Source organism: Macrosteles quadrilineatus, unplaced genomic scaffold, assembly GCF_028750875.1.
Source record: "Macrosteles quadrilineatus isolate MER2022 unplaced genomic scaffold, UCM_ALF_1.0 Scaffold_1__1_contigs__length_201487025, whole genome shotgun sequence".
Classification (NCBI taxonomy): Eukaryota; Metazoa; Arthropoda; class Insecta; order Hemiptera; family Cicadellidae; genus Macrosteles; species Macrosteles quadrilineatus.
In genome coordinates, this window is record NW_026542594.1 from 73,934,145 (window position 1) to 73,953,226 (window position 19,082).

The 19,082-nt window shown below is 37.0% G+C and overlaps 1 protein-coding gene across 2 annotated transcripts in view; it reads left to right on the forward strand.

Annotated features, from left to right (window-relative positions):
- LOC128983599 (organic cation transporter protein) overlaps positions 1-19,082 on the forward strand; it is a 97,101-nt gene that overhangs the window by 35,238 nt on the left and 42,781 nt on the right. For both annotated transcript variants that reach the window (XM_054402945.1, XM_054402946.1), the window contains 4 exons: positions 5,863-6,049; positions 11,564-11,822; positions 17,306-17,498; positions 17,945-18,050. In XM_054402945.1, the coding sequence (XP_054258920.1) occupies positions 5,863-6,049; positions 11,564-11,822; positions 17,306-17,498; positions 17,945-18,050 (745 nt within the window). The remainder of the gene's footprint in view (positions 1-5,862; positions 6,050-11,563; positions 11,823-17,305; positions 17,499-17,944; positions 18,051-19,082) is intronic.

The following is a 19,082-nucleotide window of genomic DNA, read 5'->3' on the forward strand; positions in this document are numbered from 1 at the left end:
TCGTTATGTTTGTATAGAGGTGTGCTACTTTTGTGTATAAAACGTTGAAATATGACGATATTTTAATTTTTGAAATTTTTATGATAGAAATCATAAACGTGATGGTCAGGGACAAGCACTACGGTCGTGAATTGTCTAGAATAATCTAAATCTTTCTAAACAATCCTTCTATTATACTGTTAGTTAAAAAATATGTGTTTCAATTGAACTAAACTGTTCAATTTGCAATTATATTAAAGTTATTGTCACGACAAAACACACTATAATCCATAAGGCTGGATTGGTCGTGAAAAAACCCGCGATGGTCGTGAAACTTTGGTCGTGAAATTACGTGTTTTTTGGCTCTGTTCTGGCGGTAGCCCTGCACCTCATGTTCGAGGATACAAAGTGGACTTCTAGGTTAAGCAATTGAAATATCTAATAAACAAAAATTAACACCATGTCTACTTCATAAAATGACTACGTTCGGTCATGGACACGCACCAAAATTACAAAAAACACAATCTTTCCTTTATTAATCTTGTAATTCCTCCTTTCGACTCGAAACGACCGGCACTACAATCCTGACGTACACCCCGAACTAGTCTCTAAAACCAACTGACTCCATCGACGCCATTCTTGCCACTGTCCAAAGTTGAAAATTTTTCCCAAATGGTCGTGACGCCAAATCGAGGGACAGACTTATTTTGTCATGGTAGTCAGTTTGCAATGACAATAAAATTATAATATGCTCCTTTTATGTAAATTTAATAACCATTGATGACATAAAAATGTGGCTCTATATATTTCGGCATGAATAATTAGTCTAAAAACTGTGTGAAAGTTGGAAAATGTACCCTAGGGACACGTCATGGTCGTGAATTTCAAGACTTTAAAAATACGAAAAAAATACCTAGAACCTATTTAAAACCAAATAAATGTGTGTAACATGTTGCCCCCGTCCCAAAAAATATTAGAACACATAATAATAAACTACAAATCCAGTACCTACGAAGTAAAAGGCCAGGGACATGAAAACGTACGTTTTTAAATTTTCACTCAATTCCATCTAGGCCTAGTGGTAACTTCTTGTTTGACTTTAAGAGTAGTTAAGTTCATTTGGGTCTGTACTTCTTTCAATTTGTCTGCTGCCAAATTACTACATACTTTTGAAGTAAGTTACAATCTTTTTGCACTTCTTCAGCGACTCTTTGAAACCAACATTTGATTCAATCACATCCTGTAACACACAGATTTAATTTGTGTCCGATACAAGGTATATGGGTCTTCTTAAGATGTCTGTAACAGCCTTTTTCATGTTTGACCCATTGTCAGTGATAATGGCTGTTACCTTATCAGAAATATTCCATGCATCCAAAATGCTCTGGACGTTTGCTGCTATGGCATCTGCTGTATGACTGCCGGGGATTTATTTAGTATCAAGAGGTTCATTTCTATTATCATTTTCTATTATATGTTATTAATGAAATGACATGTGACAGTTAAATAGGAATTGTTAGAGTCCGATGATCAGATGTCTGTAGTTATACCGACACTTTCAGTATGGTTCAACATATTTGTAATTTTCTGAGTAATTTCATCTCAAATTTCTGGGATTAGTGTTGGTCAGGGTCTTTTGTGATGGTAATGTATAGTTTGGATGAAGTTTTTCCGTGTATTCCCTAAAGCCCACGTTCTCTACAACAGATAGAGGTTGCAGGTCTTGATCCCTACCATTTTTACAAGAGCCCTATCAATAGAACACTTTTCTTGATCTGTAAAAGTCATGGTTCTTGTATTTAATTTCAGCTGTCTACAACGTTTTTTGGGCGGACAATCAACGCTGGAGATAGGTTAGTTGGGGTGTGTATTTTTTCAGAAGCAGGATGTACTCTTACCGGTGGTTTGTGAGTTGTCAAAGTTAGATGCTCGTACCAGCCTCAGCGGTTGATGTAGATGGCATACAACCTCTGCAGGGTCGTCAACATTTCTTTCTTCCGGAGAAACACCAAAACTTTCAACACACAACAAAGTAGGATGCTTGCTCCTTAAGTGTAGGCGCATATTGCTGGTCATGTTAACACATTTTAGCTTTTTCCTGCATAATTTACACAAGACAGTTTCTTTGTCAAGTCTATCAAAATGTTCCCACTTTATTGACCGTTTTGGAGCCATTTTACATGCAAATTAATCAAACATCGATACACACTTGTTCACACTTAAACATTAACACTTCAACATCACACTTCAAATTATTATTAATGAAAAACTAAAAAACTTAAATAGTAACGCGATGTAGCGACTTATAAACAAAAATAATGTTTAGCTTTGGTCCTGTATTAAACACAACTGTGAGTGCGAATGCGAAACTGCTGGCAATCAAGTAAACCTGTCATAACTTGAAAAACATTGTATAAGTCATATCATTTGGTGGAGGAAACTAGTCGACTAGATTATTCGACTAGACTAGTCGATGTTTTAAAGTACTCGACTAGTCACTAGTCGATAGAGGAAAATAGTCGATAGTCGCATCACTGATGGGATGTTGCGATACTATCGATACCAGTAGGTAACGATACTTTTATTGCGATACTGCTGGAATCGTATCGGTATCGGTTGTTCCAATATTTACTTGGCATCGATACCAAGAGGCCAGTATCGTATCATAAGTATCGGAAGGTAATTTCTGACAAATCTGAGTAAAATGACCTCGCTCGTGCCTTCTGAGCAGTTGTTTTCCAAGGCTGGAGCAACAGTGACCCAAAAAAGAAACATACTTTAACCCAATTAAATATTTTGTTATTGTTGTCTGGTTTGAGTAAATTATGATTCACTATTCACTATTCATTCATAGAACTTTACATAACTATAAGTAAAACCATTGATATATATAGTCAATGGTAAAACTAAGGGTTTGGTAGCAGAGTTATTTTCAAGTCAATGTTAGCAACGTTGTGTTAGGAAAAAAAATGAAACCATGGACTATTCAAAATCAAATAAACTAAAAAGATGACACTTAAAAAAAGTTACTTACTGCTTACTGCCATGGCCACTTGTACCCTAGCTGGTACTTGGCCTCGCCAACACGCTGTCGCCAATAGTCTCGGTCCCATGCATCTTCCTCTACAAGCCTTATCCTTTCCAAATCTTTTCGTACTTGACCCCACCACCTGGCTTTCGGTCTACCTATTGGTCTTCTTCCCCTCGGATTTCCTCTGAGTGCTATCTTCAGTAGACTCTCCTCCTTTCTCCTTAGGATATGGCCAACCCACCTTAATCTTCTACTCTTAACTTCTCCAATGATATCACCCATGTAGCACAGATGGTTGGGCCAACGTTGGTAAATTGTGGAGCCACACAGTTGGCCAACGGTAGAAATGTCACCTCTTTAAACTGTTTTCCAGCCAACCATTGTCCAACCGTTTTATTTCACACAAAATAATAAAGATTTAGTACGAAAAGCATAATTATTAGTTGAGTAAATTGATTAAATAGTTCATTAAAACAAATTTTGAAAAAAAACTAGAACAAAATTTTGTTGGCCCAGACGGGTCTCGAACCCGGGTCCTTCGACTTATGAGCCTCTTACTTTACCACTGAGCTATCTGTGATTGCTGATATAGAGAGTTTTCAAGTGGTGAAAGAGTAGCCGACAGTTGCAATGGTCGCAATACTTCAAACATTTTTGATACTACACAGTATAATATGATTCTGTTAATCTGTTAAGGCATCATAAGTAGTTTTTTTTTTGGAGTTAGAGAGGATACTGGTATTTGAATGATTAATTAATTACCGTTAGATTGTTAATGCTATTATAATTGCCTGTTATATGATTAATTACTCTTTCCCCTTAAATTGTTGCAAATAAGTTAAAGAATATTAATTTAAAAAATATTTGCATTATTAAAATTATTAAAATTCATTGTTGTAGCGCCGGAACTGTAATATATAAAATATCTGGTTTTACAATACCTTTATCAGTTCCAAAAACTTTTGGAAACTTTTGGAACTGATAAAGGTATTGTAAAACCAGATATTTTATTATAATTATGTTCTGAAAGCTAGACCCAGAGAATGAAAGTCGTGTAAACTCAACTATGGACCATTGTTGGTCCAACAAAAGTATCTTTTGTTGGTCCAACGGAGTGAAAAACGGTTGGACAGCGGTTGGCTTGATGTATGATACCCAGCAATGCATATTAATGTATTTCATTAACAATGAACCAATGTTGGTCCACAGTTGTAAATATTGGTTGGCCCAACTACGAGATATACAGTTGGACAACGGTTGGTTGGTTGTGGAAGCTCCAACCAACCATCGACCAACTGTCCCACAGTTGGCCAACGTTGGCCCAACCATCTGTGCTACATGGGCAGGGTCTTGAAATAATTCTCTTAGCTCCCGGTTGTGGCGGATTCTCCATATTCCATCTTCACATACTGGCCCATATATAGTTCTCAAAACTTTGTTCTCAAAAGTTATTATTTTCTTTTCTGAGTTCTTGCTCAGGATCCAATTTTCCCCTCCATATAAAAGTACAGGTCTTACTATAGTTTTGTAGATTCTAATTTTTGTCTTTCTCGTTAAAAGTTTTGATTTCATTAGTTTACTGGGTACTTTCCTGTTAAAGGGAACATTCATTATTATCATTATTATGATAATGGTACAGCATGTATGGTTGGTTATGTTAGGTTAGCTTAGAACAGTTTCATTTCTTGTTGTCAATTTGTAATGGATCGGAAAACAAAAACATCGATATATCGAGAAAAAAATAATCGATAATAATGAATGTTCCCTTTAACAGGAAAGTACCGTTTACTGCATGCGTACCAACTCTTATTTAAAAAAAAGTTATTTAACAAAATCTTTTTTTTCAATTTAGGCTGATGGTAAACACAAATGTGTGTGTATTGGTTGGTAATGTAATAAAATTGTCTTTTGAAAAGATAAATTATATAGGCTCAGAACAACAGGTACTTAAACTTTTACTTGAAGGTAATATATAATATTGAAAACAAAGGTTGGCTATATGTTTGGTTAATTTTATAAATTTTTACATAATTAGGTAGTTCTTTAGCAGCTCGAATTCGAGTCCTTTATTGGCTGTACAGTACTGGAGCGAGTAAACTTTAATCGAAGATCAATGAATCAGAATATGACGTCACTGGTATCGAATGGATACGATACTGCCGGTATCGATACTTTAGTTCCGATACTGAGCCGGTATCAATACTTTTTTGCGATACGGTATCGATACTTTTTTGCGATACGGTATCGATACTTTTTTGCGATACGGTATCAATACCAAATATCGGAAAGACAGTGGTATCGCAACGCAACATCCCTATATATGTACAGGCAAGCCTGGGTTAGAGTAGTTATTTAAAACTTGTTAAAAACACACATGTTTTTGATGGATCGATGCAGGCAAGAAATTGTACATTTTATCACCTTGGTACTCAAAACTATTTTGAGTGGCTGTATACTTATGTCGAGTGATCGACAGGCTAAAAAACATTACCCAATAAATCAATTGATAAATTATTTCAATCTATACGATTGCTACGATTAAAATTCACAACTGTTTACAACAGCAGATTTTTACTCCCTAGAGCCTTTTAAATTGATTTTTACTCTCTATGCTACTTTAGGCCCGCAACACATGCATTAAAAACGACTGTTTTCGCTGCAGTATGACGAAAAATATTTTGAAGTAGATGCTATAATATATATGGTTGAAAAAATATGGAATAAGCTCAGGATTTGTCATTACTCAACCATAAAAAAATTATGAAAAATTCAACAATCGACTAAAACCACAATAAAAAAAATGTAGTTGCATTACTGGAAGAAAACATTTTCTTAACGTTTGTTATTGTCAGGCTGGTGTTGTCTGTGCCTATGACAACGGAGGGCAGCTATGAGCAGTGTGTCGTGTATGATGTGGACTGGACGAGGGTGTTGTCTCAGGGAATACTACAAGCTAATGTATCCTGGCCCACCAAGGCTTGCGACCACGGCTGGATATACAACTCTACTGAGATACCATATTCCACCATAGCCACTGAGGTAAGCCTTCCTGTAGTGAACATACAATATCAGTGTGTCATGTACGATGTGATGTGAACTGGGCGAGGGTTTTGTCTCAGGGAATTCAATTTCAATTTCATCAATTTCAATTTCAATTTTGTCATGAGAGCCGAAACCCCCTGACTGCATACCCGGTACCTATCCTTGAGGACATACCCGGGCCCCATGATGTAGGCTGAAGCTTACGCACCAACCTTTGGCACATCATGGGCGGATGACTTAAGGTCATCAGGCTCGCCGGCTGCCGAAGCAGACCCTTCGGAAAGAGGGTTGCCCCTCAATCCTAACCAGGGATACCAGGGATGTCTCAGGGAATACAACAAGCTATTGTATCCTGGCCCACCAAGGCTTGCGACAACGGCTGGATATACAACTTTACTGAGATACCATACTCTACCATAGCCACTGAGCCCTCCTGGGTAAGCCTTCCCTATTAAGTGTACATACCATATTAGTGTGTCGTGTATGATGTGGACTGGACGAGGGTGTTGTCTCAGGGAATACAACAAGCTAATGTATCCTGGCCCACCAAGGCTTGCGACCACTGCTGGTTATACAACTCTACTGAGATACCATACTCTACTATAGCCACTGAGGTAAGCCTTCCCTATTAAGTGTACATGCCATATTAGTGTGTTGTGTATGATGTGGACTGGGCGAGGGTGTTGTCTCAGGGAATACAACAAGATAATGTATCCTGGCCAACCAAGGCTTGCGACCACGGCTCTACCACACCCTCATGATGTAGGCTGAAGCTTACGCACCAACCTTTGGCACATCATGGGCGGATGACTTAAGGTCATCAGGCTCGCCGGCTGCCGAAGCAGACCCTTCGGAAAGAGGGTTGCCCCTCAATCCTAACCAGGGATACCAGGGATGTCTCAGGGAATACAACAAGCTATTGTATCCTACTGGCCCACCAAGGCTTGTGACCACGGCTGGATATACAACTCTACTGAGATACCATACTCTACCATAGCCACTGAGATAAGCCTCCCCTATTTATTTATTTATTTATTTACTGAACACCAACGGCAAACACCATTATACATTAAGTAGCTACAAATAGGAAAATATTATAAAAATTTAATAATTAACAGAGGAGTAGAAAACAATATTTAAAACTAATTATTACATGACAAAACAATGGATATTGATGTTACAGAAAAATATAACAATGTATAAAAAATATAACAATAACAAAATATAACAATGAATATATCATTAACAAGAATACAAACAAAATAGATCACAAAATTAACATGAGAAAAATCAACAACAAAGGGACAACAACAACAATGCTTTTACGGGGTACCCTCAAGGATGCTGTCAGCCGCAGAACGCCGAACCACTCCCAAGGAGGCAGTTAGAAGGTCAACAGAGCTGCTTATCACATTCCTGAGGCGCATAATCCGGAGAAAGGGACTGGATCTGGCGATAGTTAGTCCCAGTATGGTTAAGTTCAAATACACGCTGATGTCTCGTGATTCTCGAAGGAACATGGAAGTTTATCCTTTCCAGCAAGAAGGGGCAGTTGACTTGGATATTTATCAGTTTGTGAAGAAAGGTTACATCAGCCACTCGCCTTCTGTTTTCAAGACTCGGAATGTCATACATATTAGAGAGCTCGTCAACCCGGACGTCGCGAAAGTCAAGTCCAGCACGACATCCCAGGAACCTGATGAAGCGTCTTTGTACCGACTGAAGATGGTAAATATTGCCAAGATGGTATGGTGACCAAACCAAGGAAGCATACTCGAGTAGCTGCAGGATGAGAGACTTGTACAGGATAATACAGGCATGGTTGCTCAAACCATGTCTAGCAGAGCGGAATACCAATCCGAGCATACGAGAGGCCCTGGTGCAGATTTGGTTTATGTGGGGTCCAAACTCGAATAAGGAGTCAATTAGAACACCAAGATCCTTGATGGTATTGCATCTTTCAACCCGGTTACCATCAAGAGAGTAGTCAGCTAACACTGTATTTAATTTCCTGCTGAACGTGATCAATTTGGTTTTTGTGGGATTCACAGCCATGTCATTGGAGAGGCCAAATACGTCGTCGAGGGCGTCCTGCAAGGACTGGCAGTCATGATGGGATGCTTCAACGATGGGGAGCTTCAACGAGTAGCTTAATGTCATCCGCAAATAGAAGAAATGACTTTGATGACCTTCTTAATGTCATTAATAAAGATGGAAAACAAGAACGGTCCAAGATGAGACCCTTGAGGAACACCAGAACTTGCAGCGAAGAAAGAAGAGACTTCAGAACCAAGGCGTACAGCAAGCCGTCGATTGGTAAGGTAGCTCTTAAACCATTGTAGAATCCTTCCAGCGAACCCATAGCCTTGGAGCTTTGCTAGCAGATGACTATGGTTTATCTTGTCAAAAGCTTTACTAAAGTCAATGTAAATGGCGTCAACTTGATTTATTCGACCAAAAGCTTCCAACACTAGACACTGGAGTGATAAAAGATTCGTCACAGTGAAGCGACCAGAGGTAAAGCCATATGCTGCTCATCAATTATGATATGTTTAAATAAAGGCTGTACGATGTCTAAAATAAGCCCTTCAAAAACTTTACTGAGGACGGACTGGATTACTATGGGCCTGTAATTTGTAACATCGCAACGATCACCGGCTTTAAAGATTGGAACCACATAACCATATTTCAGTGTGGAGGGAAATGTGCCTGTAGACAAACTGAGGTTAAATAGGAAATGGAGCTGATGTACCAGCTCAGAGTGGCAGAATTTGAGTACTCCTGGCGTGATGTTGTCAGGTCCACTACCCTTGGGGGGGGTCCAAGTGAAGAAGCTTCTTATTGATATCTTCTAGGGAGATAGCACATTCTGAGATGGTGAATGGAGTATCAAATGAGGGTACTGGCAGCTCATCAAGGGACGCATGAGAGTAGACGGACGAGAAATATTCAGCAAACAGCTCACACATCTCATGTGGGTGGGAAACCTCAGTTGGACCATGTTTAAGGGAGCAGGGCATGGAAGATGTTCGATAGAGATTCTTCACAAAACTCCAGAAGATCTTGACATTAGTGGAAATGGTAGTATTAACACGGTTGACGTAGCTCAAACGATAATCCCTGGATACAGCCCTGCATCGGTCCCGAATGACGCTAAAGTTGTGGTAGTCAATCATGTTAAAAGATATCTTATATTTCTTGTGAAGCGTCTTCTTGAGAATACTCAGTACCACTTAGTGCCGTAAACTTCTAGAATGAGAGAAATGTCATCAAATATATAGCTGTCAATAATGGATTTAATCCTAACATCATCGACACATTAATCAGCAAACATAGAAAGAAAATTAGTAAAGAGACCGCAGATCCAAAGCCTAAATTAAAAACAGAATTTGTCTCAGTTGAATACGGAGAAAAAATCACCCACACTCTAAAAAATTAATTGAAAAAACTTGGAAAAACTGTAGCATTTAGAACATCTAATAAAGTCCAAAATCTCCTTAAACCTAGAGCCCAACAAAGTGTTAAAAACCTGAGTGACAAATCCGGAGTGTACAAAATAACATGCAGTGACTGTAATAAATTCTATATTGGACAGACTGGCAGACCATTCATCAAGAGGTTTAAAGAACACCTTCCCAAAAATAGTTTAACACAACAATCCAATTTTGCCGAGCACCTAATTAGCAGCAATCACAGTTATTCCAGCCTGAATGAAAATTTAAAACCTTTACACATTTGTAGAAAAAGTCGAGTAATGTCATCACTAGATATGAAATTTATAGAGCATCTAAAACCAGCCCCCACAACCTCCTGAACGATAAAAGTACACTACAATCCAACATATTATTCCAATCATTGTTAAAATTGAATGAAACGCCACCTGTAGCTACAAAGGACAGAGACAGGACAAAGGTCAACTCTGCAAGTAACGTCTGACCCCAGTCGAGACTCGACACACGACCGACGCGCGTCTACATGTCCGTAGTAACTAAAATAAAAGTAGGCCTACCGTGTGTATTTGTGTATTTTTGTGTATTTGTCTGTTATTCGTAATGTATATAAGTGTAAAGTTCGTGTACGTGTTTCAAAACTTGTGTTAGGACTGATGATGGCAATTTATTCTGCCGAAATGCATATCCTGTAATAGGACACAGCACATAAGGATCGACTGGCGGACACAGGTAACTTAACCTTTCATTGAATACAACAAGCTAATGTATCCTGGCCCACCAAGGCCTGCGACCAAGGCTTGATATACAACTCTACTGAGATGCCATATTCCACCATAGCCAATGAGGTACAGGTGATTTAGATTTGGTTTATGTCAATGGTATGTTTACTTGCAGTATTAAAAGTCAATGTTACATCTAGTTCATATATAATGGGACGTATTTGTAGTATCTAAAGTTAATCGTGCATTGGCTCTAATCGGTTCATTTTGTAGTATAATATGCTCATCCTTATTAATCCACGCTCCAGCGGGTCTACAGATATCCCCCCCCGTTGGAACCCGAGAAATAAATTTCGTCCTGAAGAAGTAACAGAGGTTTTTGGGACACAGTCCTAGATTTTTAAATGGCTTTAGAAAGTCACCAAATGACTAAACAAAAATACCAAATGTTCTGCCTTTTTTATTACGGCCCCTGCCCCGCCCTGACAAGGTCCTATAACTGCACTGATTACAATTCTTTTGTTTATGTTTATATTGTAACCTTGTAAAACCGCCATGGCGACCAATCAACTCATAAGGCCCATGTTAAATTTCTAAAGCTTTACATTCTCGTAGCCGTCAAGAAAAAGCCCTGTTATCCGATTTGCACCTCCCCATAGTCGGTTACTATGTTTGTGCTGAATTTTGTATGGATCGCTTTAACCGTTCAAGAGGACTTTATTTGTAAACAAAAGCAAGGGTGTGTAGTATAATAACATGTGCCATATCCTACCGCAGTCACTGATGGGGGGGGGGGTTCCCTATAACATAATACTTTTTTCTTTAGCCACTCACTTTAGGATTTCACTAAAAATACATATTAACTACAAAATTCCCATTGCCATGAACACTATAATAAAGTGTTAATTAGGTATAACTACCTTGCTCCCAATATTGTCTCTGACTTTCATGCGTTAACCACTCCACTACTTCTTTGAGTTATGCACAATATTGCATGCTCTTCAACAGTTACGGTAGTAATATACTCTAACGTAAGTGTTTATGATAAAAATCCATTTTTTAAGGGTTATGTGTCGTAGGCCTACATTTTTCAATGTTTTTATTAGTTTTATTTATTTTGGTGTTATAATGTAAATATTTTTGTATTTGAAGTAACATGTTGACGAGTCCAAATTGGATAAAATGTTTCTGTGACCACTTGAAAATGCCATATATGGCGAAACATATGTAGTGGACATCAAACACTATATTTGAACTGCAAGACGAGGTATGTAAAGTTTAGTTTATGATAAAGAGAAAATGTTAAATTTTGTTTTTCTGACATTAGACTTGGTTTTCAGTTAAACTGGGTATGTGACCTGAAAGCCCTGCCAACTATAGCCCAGTCCATATTCTTCTGTGGTGCTATAATGGGAGGCCTAATCTTCGGCTGGATGGCTGACAGATACGGCCGCATCTCAGCTCTTGTAGGAACCAATCTTACCGGTCTCATTGCTGGAGTACTCTCTGCCTTCACCACATCTTTCTGGCAGTTCACACTATGCAGATTCTTTGTTGGTTTTGCTTTCGACAACTGTTTTACAATGATGTACATCCTGGGTAGGTATAATTAAAATTTTAGTTTACAACTTTATGGTGACTTGTCTAGAATTTATTTTGCTCAACTACAAGGTTGATAATTATTTATTATTAGGTAGAAGTGTGTTTTCATAACTGAACATACCTGACACAGTTCAGTATAACATGCTGTATAATATGCTATAGTATAGCAAAATTCAGTTAGCTTAGCTAGGCCTACTATCCAAAGTGGAAATTAAACTATATAGTGTCCATCCTTTTGCTGTGGTTGATAATAAAATTTATACTTTTATAAGTATTGCATGACTGATAGGAGTCAAGTTCTACAGTAAAACTCGACTTCTAAAGGTTAATGCTCCTCCTACAGTAAAGTCCCACCACTAGTTACAAGCTTGTACAAGAAGTATTACGTTTGTTGGTATAATCGCTACCTATAATTTTTACTCACCTCCCATGCATGCTGCTTGCGTATTGATTGTTAACCTTTCAGAGGGCGCATTGGTTTTTAAAACGGGAGAGGGCCCACCCGGAGGTTACTTCCAGGTCAATAAAAACGAACATTTATGAAGTAAAATTTGTATTTTAGTGCACAAATTAAGTTTTATTTTAAATTTTAACCATCAAAAATATGTTTAGTGAACTCTTAAATGTATAATAATTTAATTTAGATTTTATATACAGGGTGTTCATTTGAAAACTTTCCATATCTGTTGTGTGCAAAGGTAAGGCTTTTAACACTTGTTTGTTCTCATTTCCCCCTAATTTGGACATGCCAAATCCAATAAAATTATTTTCAATTTCGAAAAATGCCCCAAAAGGGCCCAATTTGGGGGGTAGGGGTGCTTTTTGAGAAATTTTCAAATGTAAACATGGGTTGTGTGATGCATCAATTTAAAGGTCTAATCACCCCGACTATTTTGGTGCAATAAAAATGTAATTATCTTTAACCGTATTTACAGGGTGGGTCAAAACGTTTTTAAAAAGGACTTTGAAGTTAAGTGCCGTATTACCCAAACCACTGAACGGAACAGCGCCAAATTTCTTTCCAAGCTTATTCTTGATCTACTCTTTAAGATAACTTGTAATAAGGGCATTTTCCATGTTATCTTCTAATTTTTAAAAAATCTCAAATTTTAAGAATAAAAGAAAGGTGAAAACTCAAAATTCTTAAATAGCAAGGTATGACAAATTTCATACCACGTGAAAGGTCCTTTTTTAACAAACATTTTACGTATTTAAGTTTTCTTTCTATCTCTTACCGTTTAAAAATTGCAGTAGAAAAACTGAATTTTCCATAGTAATATTGTAACTAGTTTTCTAATAAAACAGCCAAAATTCGTCTCTAGACACATTTAATGGTGCATTAACTGAAGGAAACAATTCATAATTATTGATAACATGATTGAGAAACAAGTCGTTACGTTTTAATTTGTGAAAAACAAGTCTTATAGCTGATGAGGACAACCTACATGTGGGCTGCTTTCTGTAGTACCATTGACTAGTCAACGGTAGTACCTAATTTCAAAAAGTACTATTTTCTGTAGCATCTAATCGAATATGGTGTACACTTAAAAAATAGACTTTATTTTTACTTATTGGGCAGAACAAAAGTGTTTCAGGATAACTGCAAAGTGTTTAACAATAAATATCCAGGTAAGACCTTAAGTCATAAAGCTGTAAATGATTTGGTTAAGAAATTTCTGAAACTGGCTCAGTTCCCAATGAGAAAAAAACAGGATGAAGGGTCCAAGATGAACTGACACAAGTAAAAGTAGTTGATCAATTTGTAATTAATCATAATACATCGTTGAGCAAAGTGCAATGTGTTTTGTTAGAAAACTAGTTATAATTTTACCATAGAAAATTCAGTTTTTCTACTGCAATTTTTAAACGGTAAGAGATAGAAAGAAAACTTAAATACGTAAAATGTTTGTTAAAAAAGGACCTTTCACGTGGTATGAAATTTGTTATACCTTGCTATTTAAGAATTTTGAGTTTTCACCTTTCTTTTATTCTTAAAATTTGAGATTTTTTAAAAATTAGAAGATAACATGGAAAATGCCCTTATTACAAGTTATTTTAAAGAGTAGATCAAGAATAAGCTTGGAAAGAAATTTGGCGCTGTTCCGTTCAGTAGTTAAAGATAATTACATTTTTATTGCACCAAAATAGTCGGGGTGATTAGACCTTTAAATTGATGTATCAGACAACCCATGTTTACATTTGAAAATTTCTCAAAAAGCACCCCTACCCCCCAAATTGGGCCCTTTTGGGGCATTTTTCGAAATTGAAAATAATTTTATTGGATTTGGCATGTCCAAATTAGGGGGAAATGAGAACAAACAAGTGTTAAAAGCCTTACCTTTGCACACAACAGATATGGAAAGTTTTCAAATGAACACCCTGTATATAAAATTAAACTATTATTCTATCAAATGTTCTAACATAAAAGTATATGGAGAAATCTTTTACAAGAATATATTCCAAGAAGTTAATTTAAATTTTACCACAATGTCCTATAATGTGGGTTTGATTGATAACACTCTCAATACCTGATGTCTTAAGTAATTTAACATAATGGGTATCTTTAATACTAAATGGCTCTGTACATATGTCGTTCGTGAATCTCCCCTTTCAGCATGGCTAAGAGTGTTGCAATTCAAAATTTAACTTCTTCTGTCATCTAGTAAAAACTATATATTTACTAAATAATGACATGAATCGTAAAAAAAAAATTATTTACAGTAATTGTTTACACGCAATAATCAACGCACACACTAAACTAGAGGTCGCATCACGGAAGTTGCCTCCAGGCTGTACGAGAATCGGCAGGGCGCATACGGATGTTCCAGCCTCTTACAAAACTAACAAATATAAAATAGTAGAGGTGAGTTTTGACCTTCATTCTATTCTAGGAATGAGGTGCGTGAGGTACAGTGACACTCACACTGCCGACACCACTCAAAATAATATAATCGCAAAAAAATAGCATCCCTGGAGGTTACTTCCGTGATGCAACCTCTGGAAGGTTAACCAAATTGATATGTCATGTCAAGGTATTGTTCTATTACTGACTTTAATTTGATGCTTAAATGGTGCAATTATCTGGCAGCTTAAGAATGGCTGTTTTCATAATATTGCCATCATGTTTGTTAATTAATAGTTATTCATTGGCTCTTTTTCATGTCAAATGCTTTGTTTCAGCCTACTGCATTAAAAATGTTAGACCAAGTTAAGCCAAAACAATGGACCCTAATTGGGCCTAACTAACATTATTATATTTCTTCTCCCATTGCTGAATGGGTCGCCGGAATTTTATCCCCCTGGAATTTTACCCCCTGGGCAAAGCTGACGTCACTATGACCACAGAAAACATACTACTATAACCCAGAATGCCAACCGCATGGTAAAAAGCATTGTGTTTTGAGAGAGCTTTGCCTGTCAATCTGTAGGCAGCGCCACCAGCGTTGCTATGCTGAGTGCATGGCAACGCTAGTGGCGCTGCCTACGATTGACAGGCAAAGCTCTCTCAAAACACTTAATGCTTTTTACCATGCGGTTGGCATTCTGGGTTATAGTAGTATGTTTTCTGTGCTATGACTTAGTAACCTGAGCGCCCAAAAGGTTGTTCGTGGGCGGAATTTTACCCCCGTGGATTTGGAAGTCTAATGAAAATAGACAGAGCGTGATTAATTCGATTAGCAATAAAAACCGGAATTTTACCCCCTGTCCATATAACTAGCGTTTAGACAACTGAAGATGTACGGGCCAGAGTTTTACCCCCGGATTTATACCCCCGGAATTTTACCCCCCGGAATTTTACCCCCGGAATTTTACCCCTGGATTTTTACCCCCCGGAATTTTACCTCCTGGCCGGATATAGAAATTATAAGAATGATTGATTTTCTTATTTCTGTTTTTATTTAATCGTAAACATTTTATTATTAAACTAAAATAAAACGTACCTCGTCTTGCAGTTCAAATAGTATGTTTTTGTTAATCCACTACATGTTTCGCCATGTTGGCATTTTCAAGTGGTACACAGAAACATTGAAACGTTATAACATCCAAATTAGACTTGTCAAGTTGTAGAAGTTTCCATTTACACATAAAACAGTATATACATTTAACGCGCACGAACAAAACATTTTTATGTACAACTTCTACAACTTCAATGTTAACAAAAACACACTATTTGAACTGCAAGACGAGGTACGTTTTATTTTAGTCTATAAGCATTTCAGGGGCTAAAAATGGAATTTTATTATTGAATAGCCTATCTTTATTTATTTAATTTGTAATCTCTTCTAAGTAAACAGAATTCACTATTTAATTTTGATGTTCAAGATTTGCGTTTGGGGCCAACTGTTAATAAGTTAGTATGTATGTAAAATAAACTGAGTAACTTATTTGAATGATATTGGGTGAATTGGGTGGGCGTAAAGAAACAATAAGGCATATTTAGTTATTGTTACAATACAAACGAAAAACATTGTTTAGCACGGTTGTATAATAAATCGTTAAAGAAATCTTCGAATCAATTACCATTCTGATGTTTGTTTATACGTCATAACCAACAGTTAGCTTCAAAGATCGAATCCTGATACTCAAATCTCATAATTAAATTAAAAACCTGTTCGATTAGTTGATCTTGCAAATAAATTAAAATAGGCTAAAAATGTTTACTATTAAATTAAAACTGAATGAAGATAAATTAACCATTCTCACTAATTTAAATATCTGACCAGGGGTTAAAATTCCAGCGGTAAAATTTCGGGGGTAAAAATCCGGGGGGTAAAATTCCGGGCGGTACATTTTGAGCTGACCTCATGAAGGAAGTAAAAGTCCGGGGGTGAAATTCCGGCCCGTACACTCTAGGTTTTTATAATTTGATGTCTTATGATTAAATTCACAACCGTGAAAATATACGTTTAATTCCGCGTTTAATCCATCGAACTGATGTTACGAAACTCAATAGTTCGCGGCCGGAATTTTACCCCCTGGTTTGTGACGTCACGTTCGCCCAGGGGGTAAAATTCCAGGGGGAAAAAATCCGCTACCCCTGCTGAATCAATGAACTTTGTTAGTTTATTGTCATATGCTTCAAGGATTAAGATGCACGTATCATGTTTACACTTGTTGTGATGAAGTTAAAGTTCTTTGAGGGGCACAGACAAGTAAGGTACAGAGGAAATATTGAAAAGTAAACTTAAGTGGTGCCTAGTACTAGTCACTATGGGGTCTAGGGCAAAGTCCAACACCGCCCCCCTTGCTTGTTCTACAACACTCACGAAAGAGGAAGACCCTTTCGCCCTGTGCAATAGGAATTTCTGCACAGTGCTCGCTGCTTGGGCTCCTTCCTTGCTCGTCACAAGTAAATTTCCGGCACAACACACCAGAGCTGAAAGCGGTTCATCCTATCAAGAAGTTTCCCCTGTACCTTACTTCTTTGTGGGAGGGGAAAGTATTGAAGTAAAGGTTGTTATTTGTTGACATTGTTGCAGTGTTGGAGTATGTTGGGCCCAAGTGGCGGACGTTTGTTGCCAACATGAGCATCGCCATCTTCTTCACTCTGGCGACATGTATATTGCCGTGGTTATCTCTGTGGGTGGCTGACTGGAGATGGCTCTGTGTTGCTACCTCATTCCCACTTGCCATTGGTCTCATGAGTCCATTCTTTGTACCAGAAAGTGCCAGGTAAGTTTTACACTTTAATAAACATTTTAATAGCACAGTTTTTCAAGCGAAATATTTTTACTTCAGTTGAGTAAATTTTTTCCATTTAACTTTATGTTGGTTTTTAAAATAACTACAGGACTTTATTTAATTTTTTCTGGCCTTTGATTGTCGAACAATATGTCTGTGACTTTAATAATAATTATGTTTAAGATGAATATTTTAGTCTCACTTATCTTATATTCATTCATTCTTAATATTTTGACACAGACTATAAAATATCTTACCTAATATCACTGATGGCAGTAGCCAGCAGCTGTCCCCAAACATTAAAAAATATCACAAAAAATATAACGATGTATTTCTCAAATATTGTTCCAAAAGGGTAGGAATCTAAAAAGAACATGATATGGTTTCTAAATTGTAGTACGTACTTTTCCCTATATTTCACCTGTTTTTACTTCTAGATGGCTGGTTTCACAAGGAAAGATAGACAAGGCAATCAAGATTTTGAAAAAGTTTGAACGCATAAACAAATCTAAAGTTCCCGAAAATGTGTATGGTGAATTTCATGTAAGTTTTGTTTTAAGATTATAAGCATATACAGTATAGGTATTCCCCGTCTCATGTTAAGTTGAGGCAGACTACCTGATCAGAGGGTATAGCAGGACAATGGCTAGACCGAACCTTCGACGGACCCTCCCGACCCTTGGAGTAAATCCCATTAACCACGCTTCACTGAATACTTCACTTAAAAGCGTAAATATATTGATTAATTGAAAATATAATCAATTCGTCATATCTGAAAATAATGTATTCTAGGTTATAAAAAAAACAAAATTTTTCATGTTTGTCCCATGCTAATCGGCCGACTTGAAGTATTACAACAAACTGCTAATTTGTCTCTTGTGTTGTAGCACAAAGTAATTTATAAGTCTGTTAATAGTGCATCCATCAATATAAATAAAATTAGAGTTTTTTTCTGTAGATTGTTTAAAATTATATATTTTTTTTTTGTTATTTTTACATTTGATACATTAAAGAAGTGAGATTAATAACCGCGTGGCTTAAATAACGGGTTTGATTCATCGCAAGGGCAATATGTAATTGTAAATTAAATCAAATAACTAGCCACCATCCATGCCGGGAACCGGAGAATCAGTGTGTCAAGTTGTATCCTACTCGAGTTTTGATAACGGCACCAGAAGCCTACAATCGAGGCTTCCACTCATTAACGGCGTTTCGAATGCTTATTTTTAAAGGTAAGGGTTAAGTGGAGGTGATTTGTTCCCCTAAAACCACCTAAGTATTATGAACGAAGTATAATACAGAATATCAATTATTAGTAATTTAAAATTAAATATTGTACTTAGTTATAAGGGGAAAAGTTTGTTGTGTATACTTAAAGTCGGCCGATTTACATGGGACAAACATGAAAATTTTTTTTTTATAACCTAGAATACGTTATTTTCAGATATGACAAATTGATTATATTTTCAATTAATCAATATAGTTACGCTTTTAAGTGAAGTATTCAGTGAAGCGTGGTTAATGGGATTTACTCCAAGGGTCGGGAGGGTCCGTCGAAGGACCGGCCTAGCCATT